General features: G+C 53.1%; 4 protein-coding genes across 4 annotated transcripts; 2 read left to right on the forward strand and 2 right to left on the reverse strand.

The window, feature by feature from the left end:
* Positions 1-592: 592 nt before the first annotated feature.
* On the reverse strand, positions 593-5,004 carry AFUA_2G08780 (Arf family guanine nucleotide exchange factor SYT1; the record flags this gene model as incomplete). Its single annotated transcript, XM_001481612.1, has 3 exons — positions 593-3,168; positions 3,231-4,481; positions 4,569-5,004. 3 exons carry the CDS (start codon positions 5,002-5,004, stop codon positions 593-595), a joined length of 4,263 nt encoding a protein of 1,420 aa, XP_001481662.1.
* Positions 5,005-7,133: 2,129 nt separating this feature from the next.
* ecm14 (M14 family metallopeptidase) lies at positions 7,134-9,054 on the forward strand (the record flags this gene model as incomplete). Its single annotated transcript, XM_750120.2, has 2 exons — positions 7,134-7,634; positions 7,702-9,054. The coding sequence occupies exons 1-2, from the start codon at positions 7,227-7,229 to the stop codon at positions 9,052-9,054; spliced, it is 1,761 nt and encodes a 586-aa protein (XP_755213.1). The 5' UTR covers positions 7,134-7,226.
* Positions 9,055-9,381: 327 nt separating this feature from the next.
* AFUA_2G08800 (dicarboxylic amino acid permease agtA) lies at positions 9,382-11,309 on the reverse strand (the record flags this gene model as incomplete). Its single annotated transcript, XM_750121.1, has 5 exons — positions 9,382-10,696; positions 10,764-10,924; positions 10,981-10,987; positions 11,047-11,104; positions 11,159-11,309. 5 exons carry the CDS (start codon positions 11,307-11,309, stop codon positions 9,382-9,384), a joined length of 1,692 nt encoding a protein of 563 aa, XP_755214.1.
* A 19-nt stretch (positions 11,310-11,328) lies between these two features.
* AFUA_2G08810 (uncharacterized protein) lies at positions 11,329-11,538 on the forward strand (the record flags this gene model as incomplete). The annotated part of the gene is made up of 1 exon (XM_750122.2): positions 11,329-11,538. The coding sequence occupies one exon, from the start codon at positions 11,329-11,331 to the stop codon at positions 11,536-11,538; it is 210 nt and encodes a 69-aa protein (XP_755215.2).
* Positions 11,539-13,260: the final 1,722 nt, after the last annotated feature.

Consider the following 13,260-nt stretch of genomic DNA (forward strand, 5'->3'; position numbering starts at 1 on the left):
GGGCCCATCTCATACAGTCTCACCAGTGATGGATGCATGGAAATATGTGAATGGCGTGAACAACGGAATACACTAGATATAGGATCTCCTATTTCCTACTCTTTTGTCTATGAAGTTCTAGCAAATCATGAGAGAGGCTTGATCATGGCCTTTCGAGAGTAGCAATGTAACTGTACACTGCAATCTGCAATCTCCTTCGAGATGACATGCTATGAATTTTCAGATACCTGCCAAAATGCTGCCTTCCCATGCGAATCCGTAGTCCAACAGCCATACAAACAGATGAGACCAACCGACCCTGTTGCCCTACTGGGCTACAACCGAAGCATATGAAAAAGGAAATTGTAGTGCGAGGACCGCTGGTGTGAACTCTATGAAGCCAGCTCAAAGCAAATAGAAGAGAAGGAGAAAGAGAGAGCGAGAAAGAATGTCAGAAGCTTGGCCAGACAGCGCTGAGGACAAGTCAAGCATATTGTGGCCGAAATGATTCCTCCAACGCCGTAAATCGACGCCAAAACAAAGAGAAAAGAAAAACTGGAATGAATCGGGTATGAAGTCGTAAATGGAAGGTGATTGGTCTTCAGGGTGCTCTTTATGCATGTACAGCTTGCTCGGGTGGGCTCGACTGCAGTTTTTGGATTGTATTTTCGTCGACAGCTGCCTCGTCGGCGGATGTCGAAGGGGACGACGGCTGATCTTTGGGCAATACCGATGATCCCGGAAATGCCGCGGTGGACGGCCCAGCGCCATCTGAGGTCGGAAGACGAGAGCTTAGATCAATGATGGGGTCGCTCTTGACCATTGTGTCTTCCAGGTTCGCGGTAGGATTCCCGTCTCTGCAACCCTCGCTCTCGACCGGATCAAGAATGCTGATCCTGGTTGCAGTGCTTCCGCTTCGCAGTGACTGGGAGATTCCTGGGTTTATCGGTTCCGTGCCGTTCGAATCGCCGCCGCTCAGAATCGCAGGGTCGGAGGCGCGGGGCTCCTCCGACGGAGTAGGTTTGCGCAGCCTGAGACGCTCTTCGGGAGTCATATTCTGCCACTCAGACCCAAAAGTGACAATAGATGCCTTCTTCCCATGGACGGTGAACTGCGGCGCCTTGCGGGAGAGACCCTCGCCTTCCTTCGTATCTTGCTCGTCCTCGGGCACCACTTCGCTAGACATCGAGTCCCGCTGCTTTTTACCCCGAGCATTATGCCCTTGTTGTCCGTGGTGCGAATCACGAAGTGTGCGGTGAAGGCTGCGACGAATCCGGCTCATCTGCTCTCCTGGGCGAGACTCTGCGCTATCTCGCCGGTGTTCACCATCCGTCTCATAGGCTGTGACAGACTGTCTAGTCCCACGAGGGGAGCTGTTCACCTCTAACAACCCAGCCTCACGGAGGATACGCTCCTCGCCGTCGTCCATGCTGATCGGAGAGGTCAATTTGGAGGCATGAGATCCTAGACTGGCAACATCTATCTTGCTGCCCGCGCTCAGCACCGATGGCTCGCGTTCGAGCCGGTTTGCCGGGCCTGGCGAATATGACTTGGCGCGGTCTTTGCCCATGTCCGTAGAGAGACGTCTACCGGCACGGCCAGTAAGGTCTGAGGATGTCACCGACACTGGAATGCTTGGTCTCCTAACGTCACCAGCAGCAATTTGAGACGATGGGACCCTATGAACAGACGCATACTCGTCAGAGGGCAGCTGCGGCGACGTGGCCTGACTCGGGGACTGCGCTGCGTGGGCAAGCGGCTGGGACAGGGCCCCTAGCTCCGAAGTGGAGGCGCTCCTGGCGGGTATATGTAGATGAAGTGACTTCTGGTCCGCTAGCAACTTGGCCTCCTCATCCTCGGTACCCAGATCCTGGAGGAGGACCTCCCGATAGCATTTGTTACGCCAAATGTCCTGCCGCACCCACTTGAGCTTGGCCGCCATGCGCCCGGCTGCCATGATGACCTGCTCCCTGGCCCTCGAGGTGACAGGCGTTAATACCTGGAGGTGTCTCGCATTCCTCAGAAGGTCGTCCAGCTGCCTTTGGCTCACAAAAAGCTTCTCGTTTGTCTCGCGGATCTTCTGCCGCATAAGCTCTTTACGAGCTGTGACCAACTCCTCGGCCACGTCGGTATCGGGATTGGGAGAGGGAGGCTCCCTGTCTGCAGAGCGATGCGAATTGCACGACGTCACGGAGGGCTTGCGACTCATTCGGTTACGCTGAGCGTCGTAATTGGTAGCGATCATGCCTTTGGTGCGGACCCCCGTGCTTCGGAAGGCAGCAGCGTAGTTGATTTTTGCCAGCCAATCGTTCATGTCGTCCTCGGAATTGGCCAAAAACACCTCCTCCAGCGCGTGATGGCGGACAAAAAGGAATGCGTGCTTATGCTTTTTGTAGCCCGAATCCACCAACGCCACCGCATCATCCGTGGACATGATACCGTCGGGTTTGAACTCCGTGAGAGGTGGTTTGAATACAACCGCCCGGCGGCGCCCTTCCTTCTGATGAGACTCATATTGGGACATTAGGGATTTGATCCAATTGACGTCTCGAAAGAAGTACAACTGCGAGAAGGTAAGCAGAGCGCCCCATTCTTGCCACGGCGATCTGGCCCTCTTTTTCCTTGGGTCTTTTCGCCAGAGCAGACCAACTTTGGCCACTTTGATGTCGACCAGCCCAGGGTTGGATTCGGCCGGGTTCTGGATGCTAGCCGGCATGAACGCATCCGGCCGGGACCGAGCTGATACGATCTGCAGAATAGCTGTTTTCGAAAAGGCCTGATGCAGGCTGTTGATGTCAGGTGGCCCTGTCGTCCCATGACATCGATATGTGTCTTCCAAGTTCATGACGTCCTTAAGACTCGGCCGTAATGAGTCAAGCTTGCCGTCCATGATCAGCGTGTAGGGGTCAACCGGTTCCCTTGATACGCGCGACAAATGCTCTGAACTCGGGGTCTTGAACAAGGGCCGTCGCGGTTTTGCAAGCTGACGACTGTGAGAGGGTGTATCCTCGATGTGGATAAAGGGCGTGTATGCGATGTTCTCGTAAATGCATTCCAAAACGTCATCAGATACGCCTTCACCACGAGTATTCCGAACATAATCCGACTTTTGCATCTTGCGCTTATTGTTCTTGTTAAAGACATCGGTGTGTAGAATCAAGATGGAAAATGCAATGAAATATGCTTGGTCTGTACAGAGAAAAAAAAAAATCAGTATAAACGGTCCAGGATGCATAATGGGATGAACGTACCAGGAGAAGCAAAGATGCCAGGATTACATTCATGGTATCGATCGGCAAAACTTTGCAAGAAGCGATCAATCTGTTGGGTCTCCTTGGGCAACTCAGCGCCCATCAAAAGCTTTCGAATCGCCATATCGATAGGGTCCCCAAAGAAAATGAATCTCCGCATGTACTTTCGCAACGCGGTCTTGTAGAAGTCTTCATTCGACTGACAGAGGACGCCGGCGATTGTGCTCTTGGGTATGCTCTCCTCCAGGCGTGTCAGATACGTTGCTGGTGTGTCATTCTCCTCGCGTTCGGGGTAGGACAGCTTGTGAACAGGAGTATCCGAGCGTCTCACACCGGGAGAGCCATCTCGCATAACCGGGGGCTCCGAATTTTGCCTCAATCGGTGCGAGATGCTGAAGATGTCCCCGAAACTTTTGCGTCCACTGGTGGAAGTCGAAGTACGACCGGACGAGGCCAAGTGAGCGGGTGACTGTTGCCCATCTTCGCGGAGATTAGCCAACGAGTCGAGCGTCGATGACCTTGGGCGCAGTCTGATTCGATGTCCACTTCCAGTGGAAGTAGCTGACCGGGCGGAATTGGCGGAGTTCGCCGAGTCCTTTCTGCGCAGAGGAAAAGCCGGGGAGGCAAGACCGACGGTCGAACGACTGGGCGACGGAAGCAGCGAAACACGGTCCTGATCCTTCTCATCCGGCGGCTCGAAGCTGGGGGAGGGATCAGAACTTATGGCCCTGGAGGTCTGTGAGTCCTGTCCATGGCCATTCATGGGTTGGCTGCCAGCCGGTCGAGGAGGCAAGGGAAATAGGGGACCCCGATTTCTCTTCAAACGCGGCATGCGAAAACGTTTACCTCCGCTTAAAGTTCCGTCGTTCGGGGAATGGGAGTGGTATAGTCCATGATCTCCGGAACTCTGATCCGAACGGGATGACTCGGAAAACCGAGCGTCGGCGACGGACGAACGTTGGGACTCGTTGCCCGGCTCACGGCCACCACTGCGGATTGACGTAGTCGAGAGACGACCTGGCTCTTCCCCGCTCATCTTGGACGTTGCCAATGTCGCATCGGTTGCCTGCGACCCGGTGGAGCCCTGGGTCCCATGGCGAGACCTGGTACCGGGGCTCTGTCGCTGAGCATACATTTGTGGTCCGTCGGACGAGCTCTTTTTCGATCCGGAAAGGATTTTGAATTTGGGTTTCTTCTTAACGGGTTGATCCAGTTCATTGCTGGTAGGTGCGGTGGTAATGATAGTGGGAGCTAGAAATCGGGCAGCGGAGATCAATAGTTAGCGCACGTAGATCGACAATACACACATCATCGGTAGTAGCTCGGATGTATACTCACGCGGTAAAGGAGGCACGGGAGGTGTCCCCTCCTCGCCCTTGGCATAAGACCTTGATAATTGGGGATCCGACGCATGACGGAGCTTCATGAAACTGAACCGGTTCCGGCGCCAGGTAGAAGCATCGTCCTGCACCAAAGCTGCGCCCACATTGCCCTTTCTTGAGCGAATAGCGTCTGCAGGCCCTTCCGACAAGTGCTTATTATCATTGTCTCCTATCCCGTGATCGTCGTGGTCATTTTCATCATCGTGGTCTGGTCCCGCTAAGAGAGGGGAACGAGGGGCGGACTCCGAGTGCCTGGATGCAAGGTTGGTTGCCGATGGAGTCGATCGAGGTAATTGTTCGCTATGGCGAGAGTGTGCTTGAGGCTCGACAACACTGCGTCGCTTTGAGTCATTGCTATCGAGAGCGCTGAGTCGCAACCCTTTCCAATGCATGGCTGAAACAAGACGACAGGAGTCGGGTCCTTAGGTGATCCTGCTGCGCAACCGGTTGAATCGACCCATCCGACAATAACCTTATAGAGATCGAACGAATTATCCACTGCGACTGATTGTACGTTGGAAAAGAAGTTCAAGGGGCAACCCGAACTCTTGGAAGCCGTTCAGTAATGCACGATTTCGGAGGATATACGGCGTAGGGATCATGAAATACGACCGGTTGGCATCGCGGACAATTCGTAGCAGAGCGACGATGGAAAAAGAAATATATTCGTCTAGCTTGAGAATCGAGCAATTTGGCGGGAATCGAGGAGGGAGGTCGCAGAAAGTTCGAAGAGGGAAAAAGGGGGAACAGAGGAGCACTCGATTGAGCAAGAGAACCCCGGATAGTCGACAAGCATATAAAAAGTCGGAGAGGGTTAATGCAACCCTTACATTGCCAGGCGTCTAGTAGGATGGAGTAGTAGTAAGTGCGTGGATCAGAAGCAGAGACGCGGCCGAGGAGAACATTGGAGATGCCAAGGAAGGGAAAACAGACTGGTGAAAAAGGAAACCCCAAAACGGAGAGGTTGGTTGGAACGTAGGAGAAAGGAGGGGCAAGGAGCTGGATAATGTTTGGTAGATAATGAGAGCCTTGCGGGAAAGAAATTATAAACGAAGAGATCTGAGCGTCCGTCTCTTCCGGATAAAGAGGGAATTAACGAGGAAGAAGGTGATGAAGAGAAGAAGGGAAGAAGATGGTGATGGGGAGATCGGAGATACCTTTTGGTGTCTCTATGTATGGGTCTGGGTCTGGCCTACGGAGTACTTAGACAGGAAATGATGGATCTCTGACAGACATCACACAGCACGTGTGGGTAGAAAGTGGATATGAATTCGTCGATGTTTGATCATGATCAGGTCAATGTAATTGCTTTACTGTGCAGATTAAGAGAGCTATCTTGCCCATGGGGCCGATAAATTGTGCGCTTACATGCCTTAGATCGGTGCCTGTGCAGCCCCTGGACCTAGCGGAAGAAGCAAATACATAACCTCAGGTTCTTATCGGAGTATACTTCTGATTCCCACACGTTCCATCTCGAAAGATCCGGCTCTCTGCCCTGGTTCGAGAATCATCCCTAACCAATAGAAGCCTGGTGTGTACACGGCTCTGTGGACTGTTTCGTCATCTTGGGTGACGCTCCTTGCATTATCATCTTCCAGAATTTCCATTTCCGAGCTAACGATGGATGCCAGTACCTCTTTCGTCCAGGAAAACAGAAGAAAGAGGCGTCTTAGCGACTTCATCATCATCATGACCACCTATACGTGGCTGCTTCACGCACTGCGTCATTTCCACGCGTGTCTGCCATTGCTCTACGTATCACGTGATTCAGTCTAGAATTGTTCTGCCTGGAGGGACCACGGAATAGTCCCGGAGTCAACTAGTGCCAGACTGGGGACTAACTACCTGGCCGGTCCATACTGTGGACAGATGGTTGTCTATCAAACTACTCCGTAGACGCTTACCCATCGGAAGGACTAGGACACGCCAACAGCATGAGCGAATGCCATGCATATTACGACAAGGTATACTCCGTACTCAGTACCACAAAGCTACTCTCTGCTCAAGAGATCAAAAGGGACTAAACCAGTGGGGCTGTGGCGGCAGTGAGTGTGGGGTAGGCTTATGGTGCCTAAGGCAGAGGCTGCTGTCAACTGTCAGCTACTTAGTTAGCTATATCTGCATCTGACATATTGATCCGCAAAGGACTGAAAAGGATTGTCTTTACACGTACGTCGATGATTAGATGGACTTCAAACATAGGTGCTCCATTGTAGGTAATCAATTGCGTCCGCCGTCGTCACCAGCGTTTCAGAGGTAGCCTCTTCAGAACAGCCATCAGATTCAAGTAGGTAGATAATTGCAGTTTAGCCACATCTACCGACCATACAGGGCATTCAGGCGATCATTTGCATTTTCTAAATTTGACTCGAAAAACTCTCATGTGGTCCTGATATTGCCCAGACCAGGTCAAATACACCATTCCTAATCAGGGAAAATGGTAAAGTCGGAGTGCCTTCTGCCTGAGGCATCCATAGGCGTCCGCCATTCGCCCAATCTAATATTGTCACTCGTCCATCCTGATCCGTCCTCGTTCACCTTCTAGGAGACTAGACCTCGAGCGATCCGACAGAAACAATGACAGCATAATTGTTGTCTCCTTTCTTCTGTAGATATGCGTCTCCTGCTATCGGTTCTCCTCCTCCTGGTCGCCTCGCTGGGTCTGGTATCCGCCGTCCCCGCAGGCTCCAGTATCACACCTCCGCCGCCCATTGAACCTATTCAGTGGTTGTCATCCCGATCTACTGACTCCAGACGACCATGGATTCGAGTGCGAGATTGGGTCATCGAGTCCATCTGGGGCATTTCCAAAGATGCCTCCCATCATCGCTCCGTTAAAGCTTCCCCGCGCAGCCGTTCTCCCTCCCGCTCCCTTACTCGCTACGGCAGCGATGTCGTCCTTCGTTTCCACCTGCGCAATGCCGAAGAGGCAGAGGCATTGGCGGAAGCAACTGATGTCCTCTTTCTGGATGTCTGGACTTCCACCTCTGAATTTGTGGATATTCGATTAGCTCAAGAAGTTGTACGTTTTCGCCCACTCCCGCCAGGGTCTTGTCCCTTGCGCTCATTACTGATTGTTTGATTGATAGATCCCCTCACTCCTGGGCCTGTTGCCCGATTCGCTTCGGACCGCATACACTCCTCTTATTGATAATCTTGCTGAAATGATATATGCGACTTACCCGACTCGACGACCGGCTGGGTTTGAGGATCAGCCGGGATTCATCCCGTCGATGCGCCAGTCGACCCAATTTGGAGATTTGTTCTTCCGCGACTACCAGCCTCTGTCGGTTATCGTCCCGTGGATGCGGCTGATGGCTTCGATGTTCTCCTCTCATGTCCAGATGATCAATGTCGGGGTGTCCCACGAAGGGCGGGAAATCCCGGCGCTTCGACTTGGGAGGACCCGTGGCCAGACGGCCGACCCCTACCCTCGCAAGACCATCGTCGTCGTCGGTGGCAGCCATGCGCGAGAATGGATCAGTACCTCAACCGTAATCTACGTCGCGTACAGTCTCATCACCCGCTATGGAAAATCGCAGCAAGTCACCCGTCTCCTGGAGGACTTCGACTGGGTGTTTGTGCCGACGCTGAACCCCGACGGCTACGTCTATACCTGGGAATCCGATCGCCTATGGCGCAAGAACCGCCAGCCCACGAGTCTCCATTTCTGTCCCGGCATCGACCTCGACCGCGCCTGGGAATTCCAATGGGACGGCGAGCGCACACGGTCGAACCCGTGCTCGGAGAACTACGCCGGCACCGAGCCATTCGAAGGCACGGAAGCGCACCAACTGGCCCAGTGGGCCCTCAACGAGACACAAACCAACAACGCCAAAATCGTCGGCTTCCTCGACCTCCACTCCTACTCCCAACAGATCCTCTACCCCTTCTCGTTCTCCTGCTCGTCCGTCCCGCCCACGCTGGAAAGCCTCGAAGAGCTAGGCATAGGCCTCGCAAAAGTCATCCGCCTGACCACCCACGAAATCTACGACGTCACCGCCGCCTGCGAAGGCACCATCACCGCCGACGACCAAGCCCGGAACAGCCCACCCCAGAGACCCATCTTCCCCACCGGCGGCAGCTCAGGCGGCAGCGCTCTCGACTGGTTCTACCACCAGCTACACACAGACTACGCCTACCAGATCAAACTGCGCGACCGCGGGAGCTACGGCTTCCTCCTGCCGTCCGAGTACATCGTGCCGACCGGCAAGGAGATCTTCAATGTCGTTCTGACGTTTGGGAAATTCCTCATCGGCGATCTTGCGCAGAACACAGATCTGGACTGGGACGCGGAGCTGCAGCGCACGGAGCCCGACGAAGCTCCTGCATCCCAAGGCGACGGGCCAGCGCCAGCCACGCAGCAAGTCCTGCAGGCGGATGTCGATGATGAGGAAACGGAGTGGGTGGAGAATGCCCGATCCGAGTTCCGACGGCGATAAGTCCTTTCCCTTCTGATTTGTTTCTGCTGTATACAATCCTCCTTTTACGTATATTTATATCTCGCATTGTCGTTATTCTGCCAACGACTATAATGAATCATGACTATTGTGCTTGTCATAAGAGACTACTCCGGGTACACTTCTCCAGGTACACTTCAATTGACAGATCCATGTATTCCATTGAGAGTTTATGTTATGTACATGTTGGCGAGTCGTGATTTCGTAATAGCATTGCGAGGCAGGACCGCCCTAGCTCGTATCACATCCAAAACGCATATTTGCAGAAGAAAAAAAAAAAAAGAAGTAAATAACCGGGACGGCGGAGTCTTAGAACAGCCACGCCACAAATGTCTGATAGAACCAGTTCCCGCGCTTACTGGTTGGCTCTTCCATCGCCTTGCGAGCCAGATACTCCGCCTCCTCGCGGTCGATCTCATCCTTACCTGACCACAGATCTGCCTCTTCGGGCTTGACGCCCTTGCAGCGAGTGAAGAGCTTGTACCCGAAGATGAGGCAGAAGTAGAGGGGGATACCGAGGTACGCGGTGATGAAGCCCTTGTAGTTGAAGTTGCCATAGGAGCTGCTATGGACGAAGACGTCGAAGCTCTTAGTGAGCGCAATGATGCAGCAGAAGACGAGGGCGAAGTAGGAGCCTGCGGCGCCAAAGGGGGCTGTGTATACGAGGTCAGAGTCAGAGACGTTCTGGGCTTTGCGGGCGCGAACGAAGTAGATGTGGGTGACGAGCAGCGAGATCCAGGTGAGAAGGCCAAAAATGGTGACCAGATCCACAAAATATTTGAAGACGGTCTTGGAGTCACTCGAGACGTTCATGTAGGCCAGGCAGGCGAAGCAGGCGGAGATGGCGAGGGCATAGATGGGGACGCCGCGGCGGTCGGTGCGGGCGAAGATGGCGGGCGCTTTGCCCTCGCGCGCGAGACCGTAAATGGTACGAGTGGCGATGTAGAGGTCCGAGTTAGCGGCGGAGAAGACGAAGAGGAGGATGCAGGCGTTGAGGATGTGGGGAAGGACGCGAATGCCGGCCAACTCGATCGCGACGACGAAGGGGGAGGCGGCTGCAGAGCTGGCTTTCTTGGTCGCGAAGACCAGGCTCTTGGAGTCGTAGGGGACCAGGGTGCCGACAAGCAGAACGCTGATCACGTAGAAGAACAGGATACGGTAGAAGGTGAGCCTGATGGCGCGCGGGATCGTCTTGCGTGGGTTCTCGGCCTCGCCGACGGTCACTCCGACCAGTTCGGTACCCAGATAAGCGAATGTGGCCGAGACCATGGTCGCCCAAAAGGCATAAAAACGGCCCGCGGCCGAATCCTCAATATACCAGTTGAACGCACCGGGCTCCTTCCAGTACCGGAAGCCCTTGCGGTCGTGATCGGGGCCGCCGCCCAGCATCAGAATGAAGGAGAGCAGAATCAGACCGACAATGACGATCACTTTGAAGGAGGACAGCCAGAACTCAAATTCACCGAAGAACCGGATACCAAAGTAGTTGATGGAGATAATCAACACCAGGAAGACTGTGATCCACACGCCTGCATTGACTCGCGAGGCATCGATCCAGAATGATATGACCAGCGCGCCGGCCGTTAACTGGTTCGGTGTGACGATAATATATTTAAACCAGTACCTGTAGTGGCCAAAGGTGTCAGCGACGCGACGCAGTCTTGACGGTAAACCATGATAGATTGACATACGTCCAACCAATGGCGAATCCAAGAGCAGGGTCACAGAAACGGACGGCATAGCCAGTGAAGCCGGAGGGCATGGGCAACCAAGTGGCCATTTCTCCCAGACCACACATGACCAGATAGACGATGAAACCGACGAAAGAGTAGGAGATGAGGATAGAACCGGGCTGTAGGTTGGTTAGTTGTTATTTTTGTAAAATTCACGTATATGAGGACAACGTACGCCAGCCCTGAAGAGCCATGTCAGCCTATGTCACGCCAAAAATGGTTTCGAGGAAGAGAGACATACTTTGCAAGAGCACTTCCAGTTCCGATGATGAGACCAGTACCAATAGCACCACCAATGGCTGTGAGTGTCAGCTGGAGTGCGGATTATTCCCAGATCGCAATCGACGGCCTACCAATCATGGTGATGTGACGGGACTTGAGACCCCGATGAAGGTCGACATGAGGCTGAGACTCCATCACACCCTCCTCAGCAGCTTTGACATCGTTGGACATTTCATGCTTGACAGGCATCTCCGAAGAGACGCCTTCTTCTTTGTACCCCATTCCCGTGCGTATTCTATTGATGGATTTCAGGGGGATGAAGTGTGATGGGGGGGAAGTTCCCTGGTTTCCCAGAGTTGAAAGATTGTGGGGCAGAAAGAACGCAGTGAATGCGACTACGATGGAGGAAACAATGAAGACGGAGAAGGAGAAGATAAAGATGCAGACGGGGGAGGAAATAGGAGAGAGGAGAAAGAGAAGAGGACGACAGGAGGAGGAAAGTGGCCGGTGAAGAGAAGCTGCCTACAAAAAGGATGCCGTCCTCGACTTCTGGAAAAGCAACCCCAGAAAAGATAAGCGACAACGGGGGGACCAATCAATAATTATATATTTTATTATAAGACAGGATGAGAACGACCGATAATAGGTCAGTATTTCTTGAATTTAGATTAGTGAATCAGTGAAGTAGTCAGTACGTACAGAGTAGTTACCGAGAGACATCTCGCGTGGAGAATCCTCCCCATGGACGATGATACTACCCATGTACAACATCCAGCCGAGCGTTTCCAGTATAATTTCCACACAATCCAATCAGCAGCGAGAAAGAAAGACCAGGATTGACGATCTTGTCGTTTTCCGTCTGGTTCTCTGGTCTTGTCTGCGCCTCCTGGGGCAAGAAAAGCAAGACCAGGAACAAGCGGACTGGCTTGGCAAAAGCGCCCAGACACGAGGCGCCCTTGGACCCAAGCTCCTAAATTACCTGGGGAAGACGCTGTTGCAAGTCAACAGTGATTAGGCTCAACACTATCTGGTTCGTATTAGTCAAAGGATCTTTCAAATCGGTAACAATCGCCGTCTGCTGGTTCCGTTGAGGCGTTCTGAGGTTACATTCCCAGCCTGAACACGACATCCTGCACACGGACGATAATAGAATCTCACGAGACCACAGTTTCCCCAGTGTCGTATGACATCTGTCAAATACGGAGCAATAGGACCACCTTCGTGCTCACAGTGTCCAGTGTCCTGTGTCCTGTGTCCAGTGTCCTGTGTCCTGTGTTTTGTGTCCTCTCCAGATGCCGAAGCAAAGCGAACATGGAACAAGCCCCGTTCGGCCTGAGGCCCACTCTTGGCGGCCTTGGCTTTTGTTGCCTTGATAAGCCAGTGATAAGCCACGTGAGTTCTGAGAGGTGCGAGACACTGGGCCCAAGCTTTGCGGGATTTTAGAGCAACTCGAGGCGAAGTGAGAGATTATCCAGAAGGCAAAGAACCTTAAGTTGAAGGTTCCAGCAATCGTTCCGTGCGGAGAAATGATCCTGTCCGGGTTTATTATGCATCTATTCCGATATTTCCCATTAGGAGTCTACGCGTCTGGATTGTCTGGATACCTTACGGAGTATGGAGTACGGAGTAAGTGAAAGGCAGTCCATCGGTGCCAAGACTGCTGATTGAAGTGCTATCTGTGTGTCATTTTGTCCAATCAGACACTGTCATTTACTCAACCTTATCGTAAGCTGTTGGCTGTACGCCGTACCCGGTAGAACATGAGCTCCTGGTCCGGGTTGGTCCACGACACAGAGCCACACATACTCTGGAGGCCGCTATGCACTGTCCCAACTCCCAATTCCGGCCCGTCTTCTAGAAGACTACTCCGTACCTATCTCCTCCGGAGCACCTTCGGTTTCTTGCCAGCCACCGGCTCGGCACCCTTGGCATATAGCGGAATATTCTCTAGGCCACAAATGATATCTGCCCCGAGACTCTCCTGATCCTGCTTCGCACCCTTGAGCCTTTGCATGCAAGCACCTATCGGAGTATTCACGGTGAAATCCGCATCCGTTCCTACCCTCAACATCCCACTTCAGAATTGATATCTCGCCTAAACTGTGGACAGTGCACCCTGCACAGGAACAGTGGATACAGCCCAGCAATTACGTACGTAATGCGATGGCACTCATTGCCGACTTTTAGGTAATAAAAATTCCCCAGACTCTTTGAACCGGGGAATCTTATCTTG

Source organism: Aspergillus fumigatus, chromosome 2 (genome assembly GCF_000002655.1).
Source record: "Aspergillus fumigatus Af293 chromosome 2, whole genome shotgun sequence".
In the NCBI taxonomy this organism is placed as follows: Eukaryota; Fungi; Ascomycota; class Eurotiomycetes; order Eurotiales; family Aspergillaceae; genus Aspergillus; species Aspergillus fumigatus.